General features: G+C 49.6%; 1 protein-coding gene across 1 annotated transcript; it reads left to right on the top strand.

Annotated features, from left to right (window-relative positions):
- Positions 1 to 1,771: 1,771 nt before the first annotated feature.
- LOC125928667 (zinc finger protein 568-like) lies at positions 1,772 to 23,041 on the top strand. Its single transcript, XM_049639389.1, has 7 exons — positions 1,772 to 2,384; positions 7,638 to 7,763; positions 10,588 to 10,822; positions 11,898 to 11,940; positions 19,258 to 19,384; positions 19,633 to 19,728; positions 22,086 to 23,041. Exons 3-7 carry the CDS (start codon positions 10,767 to 10,769, stop codon positions 23,039 to 23,041), a joined length of 1,278 nt encoding a protein of 425 aa, XP_049495346.1. The 5' UTR covers positions 1,772 to 2,384; positions 7,638 to 7,763; positions 10,588 to 10,766.
- Positions 23,042 to 24,696: the final 1,655 nt, after the last annotated feature.

Raw genomic sequence — 24,696 nt, 5'->3', positions numbered from 1 at the left:
ATCCAGCGGTATAAATGCTATGAGCAAAGAAAAAGCATAATTTTAAACTTTAAATTTCTTTTACCTTCCCTTACTTTGTGAATTTTGAATAATACATTTATAATAGCAAATGATGAGGGGAAAACCACACAAAAGAGTAGGTAGCCAGAATGAACCGAATCTAGGGGCACCTGGGTGGCTCAGTCGGTTAAGCGTCCGACTTCAGCTCAGGTCATGATCTCTCAGTTGGTGGGTTCAAGCCCTGCTTCGGGGCTCTGTGCTGATGGCTGAGCCTGGAGCTTGCTTCAGATTCTGTGTCTCCCTCTTTCTCTGCCCCTTGCCCGCTCACATTCTGTCTCTCTCCAAAATAAACATTAAAAAAGAATGAACAGAACCTACAGAAAAATATTGACAATTATATCTCTGAAAATAAACACCGACAAACAGGCCAAGGTTATTTTTTCAGAGCTTGCTGTCTCAAAGCACTCAGTCGTGGGGCGCCTGGGTGGCTCGGTCGGTTAAGCGTCTGACTTCGGCTCAGGTCATGATCTCATGGTCTGTGAGTTTGAGCCCGACGTCGGGCTCTGTGCTGACCGCTCAGAGCCTGGAGCCTGTTTCAGATTCTGTGTCTCCCTCTCTCTCTGCCCCTCCCCTGTTCATGCTCTGTCTCTGTCTCACAAATAAATAAACGTTAAAAAAAAAAACAAATTTTTAAAAAAAGCAGTCAGTCGCTGTTAACTTGAGTTTTGGCAGAGACTCAAAGGCAGGCAGGGTAATGGGGAAGTTTTACTATGGGGAGAAAAGGGAAGGTTTCCAAATGCCCTCATTGGTGGCTGATGGCAGGACGAAGCTGGAGGCAGGCTAGCTTGGGAGTGGGGCATCCCATGTGATGGGTTAGCGGGTGTATATTCAATGTTTTCTCTGGTTACTCCTGAGTTAGAAGTGAGGACAAACATTAAGAAAGCTGCCAGTCATTGATGAAGTCCTGGCCATTTGGGACTGTGACAGAAGTTATTGTTCAGCTGCCTGGATTGTTTCTAAAGATAGCAATCTGGCTTTCTGCGCTGTTTATTGTAGACAGGGGAGTTGGTTTCTGCGTAGGTGGCGGTGGTGATAGGTCAGAGTCCTATCTCGGTACATGGTCTGGCCGTTGTCCATTTGTATACTGATTATCTCGTGAGTGTAACTTGATGATTGTCTTATTCTACCATGAGCTGCAACAATATTTGGGCAAGGGTTTGCTGAGACCTGAGACTATTTCAAGGGCTCTTCCAGGGTAAAAATACTGAGAAAGACTGCCTCTGATTCTGTGGAATGGGGATAATGATACCTACGCTGGGGACTGTCATGAGGACTAAAGGATTTGAGTTTGTTTGTTTGTTTGTTTGTTTGTTTTACAAAACCAGGTGCCCGACATGGAGCCCCTCAGGTAACGGACTTCTGGGCAGAGGCATACAGACAGACCCAGGCTGGGCGCCCAAATTGGTGGGGGGGGAGGGGGGGAGCGGGGGCGGGGGCGGGTTTGCGTTGAAGGGGACAGCCATGACCGGTCCCTCAACACGGCGCAGGGCTGGGGGCGACCCGGTTCGATCCGGTGGAAAGCCCCCGGGGCGACCGCTGGCTGGTAACAACGCGGGAGAAGGTGCATTTGCCCACAACCCACTGGTCCACACGGCGCCCGCGGCGCCTGCTGGCCCACACCTGCCGCCCCGTGGCCGGCTGGGCCGCCGGCCGGAAGTACCTCACCGCGGAGTCTCCCGGGAGTTGTAGTTCCGCCCAGTCCAGGGGCGTCTCGGCTGTGTCCGGAGGTCTCCCACAGCAATCTGCGCACTTCCGGACCCTTGGCGGGGTTCGCGTGGCCGGCACCTGGGACTTAGCCAGTCCTGAGGCTCCCGCTGCATCTGGGACTGACGATTCCCTCTGCCCCCGCGGTAGAGAGGGCACGTGTGGCAGAGCCACGGCTGCGGAGCTGGCGAGCCCTGGGAGGCGTGCTCTGCTAGGGGGGTCCGGTGGGCGGCTCTGTCTGACGTCTACTGGGGAGGGTCAGGGTTCCTGTCTGGTTTGGGGCGGGAGCTGTGGGCAGGCTGGTCTCATTGCTTTGCTTTACAGCCCAGCCTCGTCGGAGCCCACCGTCCGTCCACAGAGGGTTTAGCGCGGTGGACCCGTGACGGCCTTGGCCCCGGTGAGCTGGGGGCCAGCTCTTTCCCGAATGGTCACCCTTCTTTCCCGATACTGGATTTGTTTCTGTCCCTTGACCCGGAGCTGTTCTGCCCGTCCAGGTCCCTGAACTCCGCCTGGGTGGCCGGGCCTCCCGTGGGTGAGGAGGGACTGCTGAGGAAGCCCACCCCCCCCTCCCTTCTGTCCAACCCTCTGTCACTCCTTCGGACCCCACATCACAGCCAACGGTAGGCTCTGAGCTATGAGGGCAAGGAAGGAGGGAAGTGAAATGATTGGTATTTCAGGGATTTATGGTGTCGGTGTTCCTATGACCAATGTTTATTGAGTGTCTGGGTCAGGCAACTGGTGAAGCACCCGGTTCCATTCTTGGCTAGAGACCTAGGGCGGTGTCGGTCCCCTGAACAGATAAGGGCCACCAAGGTGTGGGTGCTCTGATAATTACTCCTATCTATGGATGAATGGACACCAAGGAGGGAGGTCAGTTCCTGCTGGGGGAGGCACAACCGAAGATCAGATTTGAAATAAGGTCTCCATAGGTGAAAAGGGGCAAAAGGGTTGGGGTTAGGGAACAGCCTGTGCAAAAGCATGAAACCCGTGGGTACTGCTGGATTTGGCACCATGGAAGAGCCTGGAAGGGGTGTGTGTGGTGAGACTGGAGGTGGTTCCAGGAGCATATCAACCCAGCGGCTGGGTTAGGGGGTAGGGACTGGGTCCTGTTAGTGCCTGAAGTGTTTTAGGCAAGGCAGTAAGCGTGGTTACATTGGTCTTTGGTGTTACTATACCGGCAGTGAGTGGAGTCGATGGAGACCGAGCTAAGGTAGTGAGAAAAGTAAGTAGGGGAATGTATCTCGGGTTTGTGAAGCCGCCAGCACGGGCAGGGGTGGGTGAAGGTGGGGCTGTGTGAGTGCCTCTGTCTGAATGCTGATCAAGCAGGGAGGAGATGATCAAGCAGGGAGTCTCCAGTTCAGTGTAGACTCTTCTTTCCCCGCACTCGATTAGGAGAGAGAGCCACAGTGAGGGTACCACAGTGATGCAGAGATGAGGGAGAATTTGTCTGTCTTTGAGGCTTTTTTGATCAAGGTAGGACAGACAAACTGGGGCAGGGAGGGGGGAAACGAAACCTGGTCCTGTAATGGTAAGTCTTAATGTTTTTTTCCATTATAACTTGAATCTGGGTCTTCTTGAAGGAGGTTTTTTTCTATTACAACCCATAACTGTTTCTTACTGTGTTCAATTAGTAACATTAGGAGAGATCTCAAATGTATATAGCAAAGTAACAAAAGGAAACTTTTGTAGTTATCATTTAGATTGAGCAAATGTTAAAAGTTTATTTGCTTCAGATCTTCTAAAGAACAAAAACCTTATACGTACCACTGGATCCCTTTTCGTATCACCCTTCATTCCATTTCCCTTCCTCTCAGGGTTACAACTCCCGAGATTACTTTATTCTTACATGTTCTTTACTTCCTAGATAGGAATGTGGTCATAAACAATATATTATTTTTTTGTTGGTTACCTTTGCCTGTATTTCTTCTGCTTTGCCTTTTTCTTATTTATTTTTAGTAATTGTTTTCATCTATTCTAGATACAAAACCATTTATAGCTTATGCACATTGTGAAAATCTTAAGTAGTTTGATTGGGCCTGGTGTTTTCTTGATGGGTATAATTCTGAGTACTAATCTATTTTATTTAATGTTTAGTGGGGTTCTGTTTCTGATTTCTGTTGCTTTGTCAATTTTAGTACTTTGTATTTTTCTAGGAAATTGTCCAGTTTAATTTCAGATTTATGGCATTAAATTGTCTATAGTGATCTCATAATTTAAAAACATCTCTACTACATCTGAAATGGTTTCTTTTTTCCCTGTTTAAACATTGCATTTTTTTGCCTTCTCTTATTTTCTCCATCAGTCATACCTGAACTTAGTGTGTTTTATTAGCTTTAAATACCAACCAATTATGCTATTAGTTTTAATAAATCTTTTCCAAGAGCTGATTTTAGTTTTTTCTTTGTAATTTTTTATTTGGGTACAACTTTAGACTTCGGAGAAAACTCACAAGGGTAGAATAGTACAGAGAATTCCAGAACACCTTTCATCTGAATTTCTCAAATATGAACATTTTGCCACATTTGTATGGAGGGAGGTCGAGGGATTTGCGAGCCGATTAAAGAAAAAGATGTCACCGTATGACCGGAAGTACACGCAAGCTTTACTGAAGCATGCACGTTGGGGAGAGGTCCCTCACAGCATGAGACCATCCAGAATTTGGGGCCCAGGGCCCACTTCCCAGGAGGGAGGTGGAAAGGATACCCCTGGGTGTCTCTGGGTCAGAGGCACGTGGGGGCTTGGTAGCCACACGGTGTATTTTATCTGTGCCTACCAGATGCTAGCGTATAGCTTCATGGGGCAGGGAAAGCAGGCAGGTTCCAAACGACTAAAAATCTGTTCGTATTTGGGCTATCTTTGAAATGAATGCATGTGTTAACATCTGAGTTTGGTGCTGCTGGTCTTTTGAGCCAATGGTCTCAGCCTGCCAGGGGCCACTCTGCAGAGGCCATCGCTGGGTCATTTATACACAACTTGCTCTCTCTCTCTCTCTCTCTCTCTCCCCCCCCCCCCTCTCCTCTCCTCTCTCTCTTCCTCTCCCCTTGACACATATGTGTGTGTGTGCAAATACTTGGTATGCCTTTCCCAAAGACAAGGCTATTCTGTCACACAGCCGCAGGATAATGATCAAAACCAGGAAATTAGCGTTGAGACAATACTGTTGCCTAACCCACGTCTCGTACTCAGCTATCACCTGTTGTCTCCGTAAGACCCTTTCTAGCTAAAGGAGATCTCGGATCATGCATCTGTTCTCCCATTTTCCTTTGTCGTCTTTTCTCTGGAGCACCCCAATCATTCGTTGTCTTTGCTAGCATTGACATTTTTGAGGAGTACAGGCCAGTTATTTTGTGGAACGTTTATCAACGTAGGTCTGACTAATGTTTCACCATGATTAGATTCAGGTAATACATTTGTGGCAGGCTTTTTCTTTTTTTCACCTGTTCTATTATTTCTTTGGTTTTTCCTTTTTAAAATCTCTGCTCCTACTTGCTTCTTTTGTGTTGCTTGGGTTTACTCTTTGCTGTGTTAGCCTCCTGCGATGAATGTTGTTAATTTTCAGATTTTGTCTCACCTGTATCTTAGGGCTGTGATTTGTTTTAAGTCTGTGTTTGTAACTGTGCACCAGTTTTGATATGTAACATTTTTTGCAGCCATTGTTCTAAATAATTTTGCATTCTTCTTATTTTCTAGTTGTGTTGCTTTTGTGTTTAGAGAGCAGCATCTATGCAATACTGATTTAAGTAACTGTTGAAGTTTATTTTTAGCTTTTTCGGGTCAATTTTTAGCTCCCAGGTGTGCTTAAGAAGAATGTATGTTCTCTAATCAAGTACTTTCTTGTGTCTGATCCAGTAGGTCAGGCTTTTAAATTTTTTCTTAATGTTTGATTTTGAGAGAGAGAGAGAGAAAAAGATGAGTGGGGGAGGGGCAGAGAGAGAGGGAGACACAGAATCCGAAACAGGCTCCAGGCTCTGAGCTGTCAGCACAGAGCCCGACGTGGGGCTCAAACTCACAGAGCGTGAGATCATGACCTGAGCCGAAGTCGGATGTTCTACCGACTGAGCCACCCAGGAGCCCCAGATGTTTATTTTTGAGAGAGAGAGAGAGAGAGAGAGAGAGAGAGGGAGAGAGAAAGAGAGCACATGTGCAAATGGGAGAGGGGCAAAGAGAGAAGGAGACACAGAATCCACAGCAGGCTCCGGGCTCTGAGCTGTCAGCACAGAGCCCGACGCGGGGCTCCAATCCCACAAATCGTGAGATATGACCTGAGCTGAAGTCGGACGCTTAACCGACTGAGCCACCCAGGCGCCCCAATAGGTCAGGCTTTTAAATTGTTATTCAGATCTTGCACACTCTTGGGGCGCCTGGGTGGCTCAGTAGGTTAAGGGTCTGACTTGATTTCGCCTCAGGTCACGATCTCATAGTTTGTGGGTTCGAATCCCGCATTGGGCTCTGTGCTGACAGGATTCTGTCTCCTCTCTCTGCCCCTCCCCTGCTCACTCTCCATTTCTCTCTCAAAATAAATAAATAGGTTTTTTTTTTAAATGTTGTATACTCTATTTTTTGTATCCCGAATCCTCTAGGATCTGTTCATGGCGATGTGGAGTTGTGTGTTTCCCCTCATGGCGGGTGTGTTCCGTGTGTTTGAGCTGCACGCTCATCACGCTCGTGTGTTGGTACGCACAGACCTAAGATCGAGTGGGCCTCAGCTCCTTGCTTTGTCTCTGCAGTGGGTTGTTTTTTCTGGCTTTTTGTACGTCTCGAAGTTTGATTGTTTAAATGAACACCGGGCCGTGTGTGTGGGAGTAGAGACCCTCTTGCCGTGCGCGGGGCTGGGAGGCAGGAGGTCGGTGCGGTGAGACTGGTCGGGCATTGCCGGCGCTGGCATTTGCTGTTGCTGTGGTTACGGTCAGGCCCCCGCTGGCTTCGAGTGTCTCTGCTCTGTGCTTAGGGCAGGCCGGTTCCTGTCCCCCGCTCTGGGACCCGCCTACCCCCTTCGACCTTCTCCTCCCGCTCATGCCCCCGCTGGCTCCTCAGTGCTGCCCAGCCTGGTGGTGGAGGGCCCTGGTCCCCGAGTCTGCCCCTCCCGCTGTGGTAGGAGGCTCTGAGTCTGAGTCGAGGACATAGGCCTGTCCCCTTCCCCTGGGACGGGGTGTTCTTCCCCTTCTCCCTGCCGGGTGCCATGGGTCTTAGCTGTGCTCTGGGAGCAGTGGGTTGTGGCTGCCCTTCCCTCAGCTGCACAAGGCTTTGTTCCTCCACGGGGAAATGTCTAGGAGGATGGGGCTTCCCCGGCTTTCCCTGCCACGGCAGCCACTCCCCTCCTCCAGACCTCACCACCCAGGGGGTCTCTCTGTGGTCTCCCAGCCGTCTTCTTTCTCCTGAGCGCCCAGTGGAGAGCCACGGACCAGATTACCACAAATTCAGTGATTGAAAGCTAGGCTGGCTCAGTCGGAAGAACGCGCAACTCTTGATCTTGGGGTCGTGAGTTCGAGCCCCACGCTGGGTGTAGAGATCACTTAAATAAAACTTTAAAATAAAATAAAGTAACACCCGCTGTCACCTCACAGCTCTGCAGGCCACAATCCAGGGCCTCCCAAGGCCAGAGTCAATGTGGTGGATGGTGGGCCTCCTCCCCTAGCGGCTGGAGGTAGAGTCTGTTCTGGGCTCATTGGCGGAAGTCAGTATCTGGTGGTGTTAGGCCCGAGGCCCCCGATTCCTCGCTTGCTGCCAGCAGAGGTTTTGCTCAGCTTTCGCACGGGATGGCGAAGGATCCTTCTTGTGTTTCGCTCTCTCTGGCTTCCCCTGTGCCCCCATCAGAGGCAAATGTGCTGCTAATGTTTTCACATGAGTCTCACCGTGCCGTCTATTGTTTACAGGTGTTCTTAGTGTCTATTGCAAAGGCTTAGAGACAGGCCGTGACCAGGCAGCTCAGTCCTGCTGTGGATTCCAGCTCCTTCTAACCCCCAGACGGCCTCCAGGCGGGAGCTGAGCCTCCGGCCACGGTAAGTTCTCAGCAGGAGAGCAGAGCTTTGCCAGTTGGAGTTGACCCCAGTCCTCAAGCCCCAGGCACCCCCCCGATAGAATAATTCTTGGAAAGAAGGTGACCCGACAGCAGCAATCTACTTTGGAAGCGGGGCTCCCTCTCTGAGCTCCCTCTCGTAGCTTAGGGATAAAGTTGGAGGTCACAGAACGGGGTGGCTTCCAGAAAGTGTCCCTAAAACAGCTGAGGATGAGCTTGCTGACCGTGAATTTGGGTGATGCCATCGCATTAGGGGATCTGTCTAGGACTTGGTCGAGGGGAAGGTTTGCTAGGAGGAGAGGGGGTCCCCCGCTTTAAGGTTAGGGAAGCACAAACGAGGGAAGGGATCCCCGCAACACTCAGGCGACCCCCGTGCGGATTTCTCTACACTCGGTGCCTTCACTGTCCTTCTCTACTGCCCCCCGGCCCCCCACTGCCCCTCACTCCACTGCTTGTGAGATGCAGACCGTCCTCCTGTAGTCGAGGCACAAAAGTTGCTTTCTTAACCTAAGAGTATTTCATTTTTCCTTCTCATGTTAAAGACGAAAGAAAATGGGCGTGAGAGAGGTGTTCAGAGCCACCCAGCTTACTAGAGGCCGAGCCAGCACTAGCGCCCAGGGCTCCCGTCCGCCAGGGCCCGCCAGGCGGGGGCTTCCTCCTGGGCGCCTCAGTTCATCGCTAAAACCCGCCCCTTCCCACCTTCCACCCCTTCAGACCCTCTCACGGATCTCCTCTCCTCCAGGGGAAGGACTCTGGTAGGAGGTCATGGAGAGAAAACCCAGTAAGATGATATATGTATATTTTTATGAGATACTTAAACAGTGAGCATATGTTTATTGTCTAAAATAAATTAGAAAATGCCACTATTGTAAAAACAAACGAACACATCCTACCATGCAAAGGTCACCATTGTTAACATTTTGTGTGTTTTGTCCAGAATTTTTTCTTCATTTTTTTTTTTTTTTTTACAAAAACCCATTCCACGTGCTGAAATTGATGTAGACAAACAGGCAACAGAGCAAAGTGTCCCAGGGTCCCCTTTGACCACTGTTTTGGACCCACTCTATTGGGTCTGCCTTCCTGCACTTGTTCCCTGGGGTTCCTACAAGGTACCACAAACTGAGCTGCCTAAACAACAGACACGTGATCTCTCTTGACTCTCTTGACGTTGGAAGTGAAGGCGCGGGTGTGGCCCGTTCCTTCTGAGGCCCTGATTGGGGGGCCCGGTCCCAGCCTCTTCCCCGCCTTCTGGGGCTTGGCCGGCAATCTGTGCCCATTCTTGGTTTCTGCTGCATCACTCCGAGCTCTGCCATCATCCTCCCTGACATTCTCCCTGTGTGAGTCCCTGGGCCCCAATTTCCCCCTTTTGTAAGGACACTAGTCCTTCCTCCAGGACTGGGGCCCGTCCTCGTGGCCACACCGTCACCTGATCATTGACAAAGGCTCTGTTTCTAAAGAAGGTCACATTCTGAGATATTGATGGCTAGGATCCCCAGCAGATCTTTCTGGGGCACAGAATTCAGCCCAGAACACTCCGCTGCCAGGATGACATCTCTGGTAACCCAGAGGGGTCCTGTTACTTGAGGCTGTGATAAGGAACAGTCTCTCCTGGCTTGCTGGCGGGCTAGTGAACATCTCACTGCCACATCCGGGTTCTCTCTCTCCCTGTGGATCTGCAGCTCTCGACTTTCCCCCACCCCCCATGGAGGGCCTGTGATCTCTTCTGTCTCTGCTCCTCCTTAACCCTTCCTTCTCATTGGACCACTTCTTTCTCCACCAGGGGCAGGGGTGGAGAAGGGAAAATGGAGGCGAAGTGACAGAAACATTTCCTTGCTTGGCGCTTCCGGTAGCTCTCCCCCTGCCCAGCCATCTGTCCTTTATCACGCGGGAGGCCGCGTGATGGCTTTGTAGGGGTGCAGAGCCTGTGACACGAGCAGGGGCTCTTTGGCAGACCTCTGTGCCCGCTCCTGGCTCAGTGCTCTTGCTTCCCAGGGCTGGCTCTCTGTGTCCCGCAGGCAGCCTGCTTTCTCCCCATGTTGTTCAGGCTCCCCTAGCTTCCTGCCCCCCACGTGGCCCCGGGGAACGCTGCATCCTTGTTCTAACACAGGCAGGCCGTGCAGGTGTCTCCCATTCCTGCCCCCACCCCCCCACCTGGCCACCACGGTGGCCTCTGCCGGCTTCTCACTTCCAAGAGCTCCCTCCTGCCGTTGGGCTCCCGCATCTGCAAAGCTTCCCCCAGAACGCTTGCGCCCCCCTCTGTTGAACCACCACATGCCCAGGTGTTTCTGTAGCTGGGCGCGCGTCCAGCCTGGGGGGCCAGGTTACTCCCCCCACTTTTGCCGGCTCAACCGTCCCTCTGGTCTTGGGAGGGGGGTAAAACACCATGTATCTACGTCTTCAGTAGTGCCCCTCCCTGCTCCTTCGCTCTTCCTTATCCGAAGGAAGGTGTCCGTTAGGTTGGGTCTGCCAGCTCCTCCGGAGAATTTGGGGTGTCTGGGAATTGAGCTAAAACTTCGGGTACCCGGGGAAAATACCACCCATCTCTGCCTGTTACCCATCTGTGAGTCATGTGTTTGTGAATTTCATAGCTTCCTTTTTATTTATTTTTTCCCCACTTACTGGTGTTGCCAGAAGCTAGTTCTTACAGATACTCTGTAACAGTTTAAGTTGATTCATGGCATGGCATACTTTGATTGTGTCATAACTGATTAACCAATCTGTTATTTTTAAGCACTTAGGTGGTCTCCAATTTAAAAACCAAAACCAAAACTCCCTCGGAATTCTTTATGGAGTTTCTGTAATTCTAGAGTTTGAGCGTCTCTGCAGACTTCTTGGACCCAACTCCAGTGTGTGTCTGTCCTGAGTAGGAATGTTCCTAAGACCAACATCGTGTCTGTTCAGGAGAGAGATAGGTGTGGGGTCCCGTTGATGATTCCAGCCACGGTAAACTTGCTCCTGAACCTTCGTGTTCCTGTCCCCTGGCCAAATGAGGAAAGGAGGAGGAGGGCTCAGGAGAAGCCATCAGATCTTGTCCCGTGTTTGGTAAGTGGCAGAGCCAGACCGGGACTGCTTCCCGGGCCGAGGCCAGCACAGCCGAGCCAGGGCGGTTCTTCCTGACAGCGAACGTGGACAGGCTGCAGGTGGAACAAAGCACAGGGGACCCAGCAGGTCCGGGATGGGATTGAGGGAGGGCCCCGCCAAGTAGCCCTCAGCTTGTCTCAGCTGAACTCCATTCATTGGACTCTGCCCTTCCAGATCCCATTGTTGGATTTTCCTGTGAGTTGACCCCAGCGTCTACCAGGGGCAGGAGAGGTGACAGAGGTTCAGGTTCGAAGCTTCATAGGCTACAGATATTTAAAAAATAACTTCGGTATACAAAGTACCAGTTTGTCCTAGATTAGGCAATTCATCTAAGTACAAAAAAAAAATGTTCAGTGGTCATTATCTACCTACCTAGGGCTAACTGCTGCTACCTTTTTGCCTTGCATCATCTCAGAGATCTATGTGAGTGTGTGTGTGTGTGTGTGCGCGCGCGCGCGTGTGTGTCCGTGTGCATGGGATCAAATAGTCTTCGGCCACCTTTTTCAATTATCCGTATGCTATCCAATAAAACAGTTTTTTTCCATGATTATGTTTTCATTAGCTACATAACGTTTATTTCCCTTTGGAGTAGTGTTTTATTTAACGGGTCCTGTGTAGATGGATATTTCGTTATTTTCTGGGTTTTTTTTTTTCCAGAGTTTTAACGAACTATAATAAACACCTTGGCGACTAACTCTTCGCCTGAACTCATGATTGTTTCTTCAGAATAAATTTCTATTCAATTTCTGAGTAACGAGGGGAGGGGTTAGTAAATTGCACATTGACTATGGAGACACAGACATGAGCGCATTAAGTAGAAAAGGAGAATCCAGGTTGAACCCTCGCCAGGTTGGGTCCCCATCACTCTGCAAGGCGTGGGCATTATGTGATGTCCTCGGTGGGAGGAGGGGGGGAGGGGAGCCTGTCCTCCCCCAGGCCTGGTGGGGGGTGGCAGCAGTTGATCCAGAGGCCAGGGGCAAGCTTGACCTCTCACGTCCTCTCCCCTGCCCTCCCCTCCCCATCTCTGCTTACACAGGTGTCTGCTTTCCCCCGCCCAGCAGGGAAGGACCATGTCCCAGGTGAGTGTGGCATTTCTTTCTACCGCACTGTGCTTTCCCGGGGACTTGGGGGTGCTTCTAAGAATGCAGCTAATAAAATACTGCAGGCAGGACCCAAGATCACTGAGGACGCAAGGCGAGTGGAATATGGAGGCCACGGGGAGGGCGGGGCGGATGCGCTGCTGAGGCCGCCACAGTTCTGAGCTGCCTGGTGTCTGCCATTTCTGGCACTTAAAAAAAAAGACATAGTTTTTTAATGTTTATTTTTGAGAGAGAAACAGAGTGTGAGCGGGGAAGGGGCAGAGAGAGAGGGGGACACAGAATCCGAAGCAGGCTCCGGGCTGTCAGCACAGAGCCCGATGCAGGGCTCAAACCCACGAACCGTGAGATCCTGACCTGAGCCGAAGTCAGATGCTTAACTGACTGAGACACCCAGGCGCCCCTCTGGCACTTTTACTTCTTTTATTAAAATTTTTTTAAATACTTGTTTAAGAGAGAGAGAGAGAGAGAGAGAGAGAGAGAAAGCCAACGGGGAGGGCAGAGAGAGGGAGAGACAGACAAGCCAAGCAGGCTCTGTACTGTCAGCACTTAGCCCCACGGGGCTCGAACCTACGAACCATGAGCTCATGAGCTGAGCCGAAATCAAGAGTTGGACACAACCGACTGAGCCACACAGGCGCCCCAGACGTTTCCGGCACTTTAAAAAGATTCCATCCAACATAGGATTTGTGTTGTCTGCTTGGGACAAGCACGTCCACGTCCTAGGAGAACTAAAGCTGTTTCCAGTATTAAGAAGGTTCCGGGGTTGGCCTTGGGGTGTGAGGTGTCACAGGCAGGGTCCTGTCTAGTGATGACAGTGAAGTGGACACAACAGCGAGTCTGGACTCTCCGTTGGGTGTAAGCAGTGGGTCTTACAGCCGTGCAGAATCTGTAATGCTGGTTGTTTCAGGGATCAAAATACTCCGTTCTGCGTAAACTGCCTTGTTCTGTCACACTGACCCAGATGAAACCCTGCATTGTCCAGAAGAACAGACGAGTAGCGTGTTCTTCAAATTATCTTCTGTAATAGTTTTTTGACACAGATGGAGAGCAAACAGCCCCGTTTCAGACTTTGGTGGGGGCGGGGAGGGAAGATGATCAGCGTGCTCTTGGCCTTTTGTCCTGGAGTCTGAGCGTCTTTTCACCACTCGGACCTCACGCATCTGCCCTTGCCCTGGGCCATCGTTCTCTTTGGACGTCAGTGACGTCATTTGCTGCCAGCCTGTCTGCATTCTCAAATTGGACCTACACGGCCCCTCTCTCTACTGTGAGCATGAACGTGAAGTGTGCTGGCCAGAATCCTTCGAGTGACAAGAGCCAGAAACCCAGCTAGAGCTAGTTTAGGGCCAACCCCAAATCTAGGCCACACCTGGCCTGGTACTCAGGGACAGTCACACCTAAGAATGCAGGCGTCTCCCAGAGTCTCTCTTGCCCCTTGTCTGTGACTTCCTTCTCTCATACCGACTGCATCCGTGTGGCCAGAAATAGGCATGGCCCACACCTCTCTTGCGAGGTCTACTGTAGAAAGGGACCAGGTTCTGTATCGTAGAGCCAGTTTGCACAGTCTTTGGGAGAGATGCAGATTTGGGCCAGCTTAGTTCGCGGTTAGGGGTGAGAGGCTGTGTCGGTGGTGGGGCGCTCCCAGGAGCTTGGGGTGCCAGAGGGAGAGAGCTAGCCCCAGAGGAAGATGGGCCTCGTGGACAAACATTACAGCTCTCCACTCCAGGAAGAAAAACAGATTCACAGGGTCTTGGTTTCTGGCTTGGGGACCTGTCTTGATGAGCGTGTCTGTGCCTAAAAAGCTTGAACCATCTGGATGTTGGGTACCAGAAACACCTGGGAATGGGACCAGTATGAGAGGTCCGAAACAAGATGGCAGCTCCGTGGCCTCAGAGGAGAGATGTGGGCCGTGACGCGAAGCTGTGGGACCCATATTCAGGGCCGGGGTTTCCTCTGTGCCTCTTAGGGAAATTTGTTCTTTTGTAGGAAACCAGTTTTCACCAGGAACTTCTTAGGGTCATCCACAACAAAGATAGTGACAAAGGCCTAAGCTCCACCTGTTGAACGCTTAACATGTCGCCATTTCATGAATACCTGTGAGATCGGTATCATTAACCCCTCTCCCATCTTACAGACGAACACACACAGGCTGGAGGTATTAAGCAAGCTGCCTGGGATCTTGCATCTATTAGGTGATGGAGTTGGGATGTGAATGCAGACAGACCTAGAACTGGGCCCTCAGTGATGGAGCCACACTGTAGTTTTCTCTGGCCAAAACCCAGCCCCGGCAGAGAAATTCAGTTGTACCCTCTACGGTACGGACTTGCGCTGTCCAATGTGGTAGCCACCAGCCACGAGGGGATACTGAACCCTGGTGGCTAGTGTGGCTGGAGACCCGAGTTTCTCATTCACACTTAAATTGTAAAAGGGAATCAGAGGAAAATACTTTCCTATTAAACGCAACTTTATGGGGGCACCTGGGTAGCTTGGTCGGTTAAGCATCGGACTCTTGATTTCGTCTCGGGTCATGATCTCACGAGTTGTGAGTTTAAGCCCCGCATCTGGCTCTGTGCTGACTGTGGAGCCTGCTTGGGATTCTCTGTCTCCCTCTCTCTCTGCCCCTCCACCCCCCTCAAAATAAATATCAAAATATTAAACACAACTATGTTTTTACAGGACTATATTTCATGAGAGCGAAATTAAAAACATAGTGTCTGAGTTGAGATGTACTCTAAGTGGAAAATACCCACCAGGTTTTGAACATATGGTATGAAAAAGAAGAACGAAAAGTATATCAGCAATTTTAAAATAATTATATATTGAAATGATAATACTTCAGATATATTTGGCTAAAAGATCTTATCTAAATTGTTTCCTTTTTTACTTAAATGTGACTACTAGAAAATTTTATCTGAGCCACTTTATTGAGGTGTGATTGACCTGCACAACTGTGTGCTCACAACTCGAGAGGAGTTTCGATAAGTGCACACCCGTGAAACCACCACCACCGACTTAATCCATCACCTCCCAAAGTTTCCTCCAGCCCCCTTTTTAAAATATCTGGATTTTTTTTTTCTTTTGTGGCGGGAGCATTTAACGTAAGATATGCCCTCTTAGCAAATTTCTAAGGGTGCAGCGCAACGTGGCTCATTGTGACACTGTGCTGTGCATCTTCAGAACTTACTCCGCTTCCGTAACGAACACTGAACCTCTGACTAGCGCCTCCCCCTTTCCCTGCCCCTCCCAGTCCTTGGTAACCGCCGGTTCTAGGAGTTGACCACTTGAGAACCCTCATAAAAGTGGGGTCACACGGTACTTGTCCTCCCATGTCTGGCATATTTCACTCAGCATATGTGAGGTTCGCCTGCTTGTCGCAAATGAAGGGACTTCCTTCTCCCTCCTGGCTGAGTAATGTCCCGTGCTGTGTGTCCACCGCACGATCCGTTCGCCCACGGCTGGACACTTCGGTTGTTTCCATCTCTTGGCTACTGTGGATAATGCTGCGAGGAGCACGAGAATGCACATATCGCGTTGAGACCCGCATTCAGTAAGATCACGTCGTCTTCGAACAGAGATACGTTTATTTCTTCCTTCCTGATTCCAATGTGTTTTATTTCTTTTTCTCGCCGGATTGCTCTGGCCGGACTTCCAGTACTGTGTTGAATAGGAGAGGCAAGAATGGGCATCCTTGCCTTGTTCCAGATCGAGGAAAGCTTTAGAGGGAAAGCTTTCACCACTGAGTATGATGTTAGCTGTGGGCTTTTCATAAATGGCCTTTATTGTGTTGAGGTAAGTTCCTTCCATTCTTGGTTTGTTGTGAGCTTTTAATCTTTAAAGGGCACTGAAGTTTGTCAAATTTTTTTTGTGTGTGTGTGGCTGTTGAGCGGATTATGTCATTTTTATCCTTTATTCCGTTAACGTGGTGTCTCGTATGGATTATCATGTGTTGAAACATCCTTGCATCCCAGGGCTAAGTCTTGCTTGGTCGTGGTGTCTGATGCTTCTCATGTGCTGTCGGGTTTGATGTGCTAAGACTACCTTGAGGATTTCTGCACCTGTGTTTACCAGGGATCCTGGCCTGTAGTTTCCTTTCTGTGTGGTGTCTTTAGTTTTGGTATCATGGCGATGCTGGTCTTGTAGAATGAATTTGGAAGTATTCCCTCTTTTTCTGTTTTTTTGGGGGGGGTATTTAAGAAGGATTGGTAGTAATCTTTAAATTTTCGGTAGAATTTGTCCATCAAGGTCCTGGGCTTTTCTTTATTTGGAGCTTTTTGGTGACTTCTTCATTCTCTTTGTTAGTGCTGTGCTCAGGCTTTCTACCAATTCAGTATCGGTAGGTTGTTTTTTTTATATTTTATTGTATTTAAAAAAATTTTTTTTCTTTAACATTTATTTGTTATTGAGAGACACAGAGCGTGGGCAGGGGCGGGGTAGAGAGAGAGGGAGACACAGAATCTGAAGTAGGCTCCAAGCTCTGAGCTGTCAGCACAGAGCTCCACATGGGGCTCAAACTCAAAAACTGCAAGATCATGACCTGAGCTGAAGTCGGTCACTTAACCAACTGAGCCACCCAGGCGCCCCATATTTTTTAATTTTTTAAAAATGTTTTATTTATTCTTGAGAGAGAGAGAGGCAGACACAATCCCAAGCAGGCTCCAGGCTCTGGGCTGTCGGCACAGGGCCCAACACAGGGCTTGAACTCACAAGCTGTGAGATCATGACCTGAGCCAAAGTCGGACGCCCAACCGACTGAGCCACCCAGGCGCCCCAGGTTTTTTTTTTTTTTTTTTTAGAATTGTGTTCATTTCTTCTAGGTTGTCCAACGAGTTGGCATTGAACTGTCTATAATAGCTATTATCCTTTTTATTTCTGTGGCATCTGCTATAATGTCTCCTCTTTCATTTCTGATTTTATTTAGTCTTTTTTTTTTCTTAGTCTAGCTAAGGGTTTTTCAATTTTATTTCAAAAAACCAGTTCTTAGTTTCATTTTTTCTATTGTTTTTCTATTGTGTCATTTATTTCTAATTTTTATTTCCCTCTGCCAACTTGGGGTTTAGCTTTTCTTTTTCTAGAGGTGCAAAGTTAGGTTGTTTGAGATCTTTCCTTTTTGAATGTAGATGTTCGTTTCTACAAACGTCCTTAGTGCTGCTGTTGTGGTATCCTGTAAATTTCAATCTGTTGTGTTTTCATCTGTCTTAAGATATGTTATAGTTTCCCTTTTGATTTCTGTGACCCAGTAGTGTTTAAGAATGTGTTAATTTCCAATATTTAAAAATTTTCCCCTTTTCTGTTGATTTCTAGTTTCATTTCATTGTGATTGGAAAAGATACTTAGAATGATTTCAGTCTTCTTAATGTTAAGACTTGTTTTGTTAGCTAGCCTATGATCCACCCTGGAGAACGTTGTGTGTGCTCTTGACAAGAATGAGTATTCTGTTGCTTGTGGGTAGAATGTTCTGTAAATATCTTCAAGGCCTATTTGATCTGTAGTGTTGTTCACTTCTGAAGTTTTTGTTTTTGCTGATTTTCTGTCTGCCTATTGAGAGTGGGTATATAAGTCTCTTACTGTTATTTCATTGCTGTTTCTCCCTTCTGATTGGTCAATGTGTGCTTTATATATTTAGGTCCTTTTGATGTTGGGTGCATATGTATTTAAAACTGTTATATCTTGTTGAAGGGACCATTCTGAAGTTATAGAAGGACTTTGTCTCTCATGACAGTATGCGATTTAAAGGCTGTTTTTTCTAAGTATTGCCAGACCAGCTCTCTTCTGATTACCATTGTATGGCATGGGATATCTTTACCTTGTTGCTTTCACCCACTGTAGGTCCTGAAATCTAAAGTGAATGTCTTGTAGACAGAAGTTGGTTGGTTGATTCCCTTTTTGTTAGGGAAGTTGAGTTCATTTACGTCTAAAGTAATTATTACTAGGTAAAGACTTATATTGCCACTTGGTTAATGGTTTTCTCTTTGGTAGTTTTTTTGTTCCTTTCTCTTACTCTTTTGTCTTTATTGTGGTTTGAGGATTTCTTATAGTGATAGGTTTTGATTCTTTCCTCTTTATTTTTGTGCACTATAGATTTTTTTTGTTGCTACCATGAGGCTTACATTGAATATTTTTACAGTTCTAGAAGTCTCTCCTAACCTGATAACTTCAGTCGTATGTGGAAACTCTATACTTTCTCACACACTCATACTTTGATATTTATGTCAGATTTTATTTCCTTTTATATTGCTTTTCCATTAATAAATCTGTGATTATAGTTGTACTTTTGCCTTTTAACTTCCATACTTCTGTTAAAAATGATTGACACAGTATTACAGTATTCAGTGTAAAGTAATTTGTTGTTTTGGGCCTCAATTCATCCAGAGAGAAGATGAAGGAGAAGGGGAAGGAGAGCCAAGCCCTGTTCTGTATTTGTGGAATCCTTTGTCCTTTCCTCTTGGTGCTCCCTTAATTTTGACCATGTCTTTGCTTATAATTGTGCCCTAATTTTATTTATTCATTCCCTCCTGGTGATTTCCCACCTTTTTCTACGTCGGTCATCTTTTGTCCCTCCCCTCCCTAAAATACCATCATAGGCATCCCCATTGTCTATAGGAAAAAAAACAACCTTTGCCCTGTGATTTGTGCACGTGTGCTCTCTCTCTCACACACACACAGACGCACGCACACACATCCATGCAGTATCTTCTGTATTGTCACTCCCAAGTATTTGCAGTGTCTACCAGATTTTTCTGTGACTCCTTGCCCTCGCTGATGCCGTGCCTCTTGGACACACGGTTTATCTTTCAAGATTATGCTCCAGGGCAGCCTCCGGTGAGGCTTCACTTGACGTCAGGACCTTGAACATGACTGCTGTCTTTGCGTCTGCTCCTCCTGTATTGTACTTCCATTGCAGCCTGAGGTGTGATCGCACCACACGGAAGTCTTCTGTCCATCTCGCTCCACCCGGGCTCCAGGTGCCTGTGGAACAGGAGTAATATTGTGTTCTGCTTCCCGCCCCTCCCACCACCCCCCGCAGCCCCAGGCGGAATACCGTCAACATACCAAATAGTCTGTAGATGCTTGCACGCCGAATGAATGGATGAAGGAATGAATGCAGATCCAGGAGTGAGATCTTTTCTTATGATCTTTTCTTTTCTGTCCCTGGAAATGTAGCACAGAGTTAGGGGCATGCCAAGCTCCCTAAATAACTTACTGTGGGGCAGTCCGAAGGCCCTAAGAGCCCTCGCCTCTGAGCCTTTGCCGCAGAACTCCGCCAAGTATTTCAGGCTCATCGGGCACGTGTCATTCCAGGGCTCATTGTCATTCCGAGACGTGGCTGTGGGGTTCACCCGTAAGGAATGGCAGCATCTGGACCCCGCACAGAGGACGCTGTACCGGGATGTGATGCTCGAGAATTACAGCCACCTGGTCTCCGTAGGTGAGGAAGGCTTCCTGCATTTCCCGATTAATGTCTTTTCTCAGCTATGTAAAACCTCTGAAATGTTTGGCCTTGGGTGTCAGTTGTCTACAAGCCTTGCTGTCATCCCACTTGCGTTATTCGTGAATTTACCTCCTGTGTGAAATAATCCATTCTCTGGCCGACACGTAAAAGTGCGTTGTGCCCCCTGCTTCCTTGGATGGCCCAGGCGGCTCAGCATAAGTCCTGTGACTTGTTCTCACAAACAGGCTGTCAGGTCACCAAACCGGCTGTGATCTCCAGGTTGGAGCGAGGCCAAGAACCGTGGGTGGAGGAGGAAGAACTCGTCAGATGGAGCTTTCCAGGTGAGAGGGGGGCAACGGACACACACTGGGCTGCAGAGCAAAATCTCCTGTGTTTGTTTCAGGCAATTGTTCTCAAAAGCCTTGGATCTTTGCAAGTAGCTGTGGATATTTGGTCCAAGGCCTTGAGATGCCCACATGACTCCTGCTACCTCCACACATCCCACCGCCCGACAGGATTCCTCCTCTTTCCCTGGCCTTTAGAGAGAGGCATATTCTGCTTTCATTCTTTCATTCCATCCTGCCGTCCCCATCTGAGACCTTGCTTGCTCAGTTTTTGTCTAGAATCTTCAGTCTTAACACTTACCCCATGGTTATGAAACAGGCTTTCTCATGTTTTCAGGGATTTGTAGATTCCCGCTATTAAAAATTTTTTTTTTTATTTTTGAGAGATACAGAGAGACAGAGCACGAATGGGGGAGGGGCAGGGAGAGAGAGGGATTCATAGAATCCGAAGCAGGCTCCAGGCTCAGAGCTGTCAGCACAGAGCCCCATGCAGGGCTCAAACTCACGAACTACGAGATCGTGACCTGAGTTGAAGGTGGATGCTTAACTGACTGAGCTGCCCAGGCGCCCCTCCCCCTATTTTAAAATAACTTATTTTGTGCCACTCATTTTTGTCTTTTCTTTTACTGTGAAATGCCTCAAACTTTCTTGCTCCCTTTTATATGACTCTAGATTCCTCTTCTTTCCTAACTACGAAATATGGCCCCATTTTGCTTAATGGGATATGAATGGCACTCCCCCCACATGCATCCTAGTATAATCCCACGGTGGATACTGACTCCCTCTTTCTTTCAGGACAGGGGCCTTTTATCAAGCTTTTGTTCAGGGCACACCAGAAATCAGCTGGGGAGCTTTAGAAATACCACCTGCCTGGGTCTCAGCCCAGAAAATCCTGATGGGGAAGATTAGTAGGCATTGATTCTGTCCCTTAGGAATTCAGCACTGGGGCTCAAGGAATTTCCACATTTCTAAACCAAGAAGCTCTGTGGTTGCACTGGGTGTGGGTTTCATGGAGGTGAAACCACGGATAGTTGATGATTTAAAATGTAAGGGCACCGGGGTGGCTCAGTGGGTTAACTGTCCAACTTTGACTCAGGTCATGATCTCATGGCTCAGGAGTTCAAGCCCCGCATCAGACTCTGTACTGACAGGTTGGAGCCTGGAACCTGCTTCAGATTCTGTGTCTCCCTCTCTCTCTGCCCCTCCCCCCACTTGCACGATCTCTCTCTCTCAAAAATAAACATAAAAAAAAATAATAAAATGTAGGGAAGGGGCACCTGGGTGGCTCAAAGAATGGAACTCTTGATACTAGCTCAGGTCTTAATCTCAGGGCCATGAGTTCAAGCCCCACGTTGGGCTCCCCTCTGGGCGTGAAGCCTACTTAAAAAGAAAAAAGAAAAAAACCTAAATGAAGACAAAACCAAATGAGGATCTAAGCACAGGATGCAGAACCCAACATTTAAGAATCTCAGAGGAGGGGCCACAGTGATGTGGATACCAACATGCCCGAGGAATGGTGCTGTGGGCTTTATTAGTTAGGAGGCTGGTCTGTGGCCAAGTCCATCAGACATCTGGGAAGGATCTCATTTTTTCCTTTCAAAAGCCACTGGAGGAGGGTATGTTTATAGATTTATAGCTGTGATGATTGAATCTGGGCACTTAGGTCTGAAATTTATTCTTCCTCCTGTTTCTGATATAATTTTATTTTTTTGCTGGGGGGGCCTGGGTGGCTTAGTCTGTTAAGCATCCAACTTCGGCTCAGGTCCTGATCTTGCAGCTTGTGGGTTCAAGCCCCGCAGCAGGCTCTCTCCTGTCAGCATCGAGCCTGGTTTTGATCTGTTTTCCTCTCTTTTTGCCTCTCCCACAGTTCTCTCTCTCAGAATAAAATTCAAAGTAAATAACAGTAGGGACACCTGGGTGGCTTAGTCGGTTAAGTGTCCGACTTCGGCTCAGGTCATGATCGCACGGTTCACAGGTTCGAGCCCCAGGTCAGTCTCTGTGCTGGCTGCTCAGAGCCCGGAGCCTGCTTCAAATTCTGTCTTCCTCTCTCCCCACCCCTGCCCCGCTTGTACTCGGGCTCTCAAAAATAAACACTAATAAGATTATTTTTAAAATTTTATTTGGGGGGGGGGTGTAGGCAGAGAGAGAGAGAACACGCGAGTCCCAAGCAGAAAAGTGCAGAGCCCGACGCGGAGCTTGAACTCACCAACCCATGAGATCACAACCTGAGTGGAAACCAAGAACCAGATGCTTTACCCACTGGTCCACCCAGCTGCTCCCTGATATCATTTCGTTCTCTGGCACGATTCTGGACACACGAACCCATTCAGGTCATGGTATTTTTTTGCCCCTAGAAGCAATTTTGCAAGTCGACGGCCCCGCAGGCAGACCACGGGAGCACCGAGCCAAACTTCTGCGGAGCGGCGCCTTCCTGGACGGCCAGGAACCGACCGAGAGAGGGCCCCGGGCATCCGTCCGCCAGAAGGCAGACCTTGACCCCTCACGACGGCAGGGATGCACCTGTGACTCGTGTGGCGCGAGTCTGCCGCGTCACGGAGACGGTAGTCCCACCGCCTACCTGGCCCGGAGGCGCTTCGAGTGCGACGGGCAGGGGAACGTGTTCCTCTACTCCAGGCCCGACGGCCCGGCTCCGGGCGCGCGGCCGCGGCAGTGTGAGCGGTGCGCGTGGCCGGGAGGCCGGGCCCGCCGCGGGGAGCCCTTCCCCTGCGAGGCGGCCGAGCGCGCCGATCCGCGGCTGCACGCGGGCCCCGAGGCCGGCCTCTCCAGCCGCCTGGGCTGCCAAGAGCCGCCCGGCGGCCCCGCGCCGCCCCCGGGGTCCGGCCCATCGCCGCCCGCCGCCCTTCTGGCCGGGGGGAAGCCCTACAGGTGCTCCGAGTGCGACAAGACCTTCTCGCACAAGTCCCGCCTTGTCGAGCACCACCGCTCGCACACGGGCGAGAGGCCGTACGCCTGCGGCCAGTGCGGCAAGGCCTTCTCCCGCAAGTCGTGCCTCCTCATCCACCACCGCATCCACACCGGCGAGAAGCCGTTCGGCTGCGGCGAGTGCGGCAAGGCCTTCTTCCAGAAGTCGCACCTCATCCTGCACCGGCGGACCCACACGGGCGAGAGGCCCTACGAGTGCGGCGAGTGCGGGAAGGCCTTCTCGCAGAACTCCTGCCTCATCATCCACAGGAGGACCCACATGGGCAAGAGGCCGTACGAGTGCCCCGAGTGCGGCAAGACCTTCTCCCAGAAGGCCAACCTCATCCGCCACCGCAGGATCCACACCCGGGAGAAACTGCACGGCTGACGGGCACAGCCGCCGTGGGCCTCCCTCCCGCGTCCCCGCACGTCTGGGAACGCAAGGACAAACCTCCGCGTGTCCCGCGCGCACCACCCTTCAGCGGGAAATCCGGTGCCCCCGCGGGAAGAGGGGGTGACCGAGGGGAAGCCCCTCCCTCAACCGTAGCCAGGGGAGGGTGAGGACACTCTAGAGCCACCTGTTTTTACAAGAGCTGCCCCGTGACAGAGGGGATCGCTGTGAATTCACTCTGGTCCTTGAGCTTTCGAGTCTGTAAATAAATGTAATCATTTAAGACAACAGCTGTGAGCAACATGGGAGCAGTCCCTGGGACGGGGGCGTTTAGGGGTTATGTTCCCAACGATGCTGCATAGGAATTTGATTTATTTGTCAACCGCAGTGGTAATCCAACAGAATTGTGAGCCTGGAGGCACAGCCACCAGACTGTAGAGAATGACCTCTATGGAGCCCCCGCACTAAATCCTACCCTTTGGTCGCTGTAGGGTATGTTATACCCGGAACAGTACGAACTTGTTATTAAACCAGGAGTCCGTGCACCGTACCACTTACCATTTGTCCCTTTGTTTGCTGGCAACAGTTATAGAGCCCCCAACCCCCGCCACCCTCAGATCTGGAAACTGGCGCTTTTGTGACCTCTCCTGCTAGCTCTCAACCAGTTCCTAAGTACGTTTCATGTTAAATGTGTCAAGTTAGGACTCCCTTTTCTGGCAACATGACAGACCGTGTAAAGTGAAAGCCCTTCCACTGTGAACGGCCAGAAATGATGACCAATGATAGATTACGTGCTTTTACATGCATAATTCAGCTGGCGACCAGGGAAGTTTCCAGGCGCCAGCGAGGGACGCCGAGCTGAGAGCCAAAGATTAAGTTCGAGAGCCGACCGTGGGTTTAACTTGGTTGACCCAGAAGCCTGGGTTGTTGAAGACTGAAGGAGGGTGCGAAGCAAGGCCTCAGGCACGTGAGGCAGAGAGCTGGTAATGAAGTAACTCACAAATTCAGAAATTTCAGAAGCCTGGACGTACAGGGAAGGGGTGGACTGGCGAAGAATCTCATTGGCACAGGGAGCTTGTCCGTATCTCTGTGGGCTCCGATGGGGGAGGATTTGCCCTGACCAGCATCCCACGTGAGACAGAATTTGCAGTTTGCCCTATTCCTGTCCCAGTTCAAAAATCGAACCGTTAATATAGAAAATGTGTCCTGGCCTTTGAGACAAATTATGGAAGCAAACAAAACATGTGGAGAAAGGCGCCCTCAACCCATGTTTGCCAGGATTCTGACATACACACCCAAGATGAGTTCATAATCCCAAACTACAGAACACAAGGGACCAACCCACAGTGAGAGGCAACAGGCAACTTGAACGAAATACGAACGTCCCGGATTTTAAGGGTCATAGAAACCTACAAAACGCCATGAGCTCTATTGTATGGAAACCGATTTGACAAATGATATTTCATATGAAAAAACAGCTGTCTTCACAAGCCATTAAAAACGAAAACGCCACATGAAAGTGAGGCACAAAGAGTGAGCACTGGCTTCTTTCGAAAGGGGACCACCCTGAGTGTCTAGAGATGACAGATACAGGCAATGAAAGGTGAAGCTACACCAAAATAGTGAGCCACCGACCCAGCCGGTGCTAACTC

The sequence above is a fragment of the Panthera uncia genome, chromosome E3 (assembly GCF_023721935.1).
Source record: "Panthera uncia isolate 11264 chromosome E3, Puncia_PCG_1.0, whole genome shotgun sequence".
NCBI classification, from domain to species: domain Eukaryota; kingdom Metazoa; phylum Chordata; class Mammalia; order Carnivora; family Felidae; genus Panthera; species Panthera uncia.
This window is presented reverse-complemented; position numbering and strand designations above follow the sequence as displayed.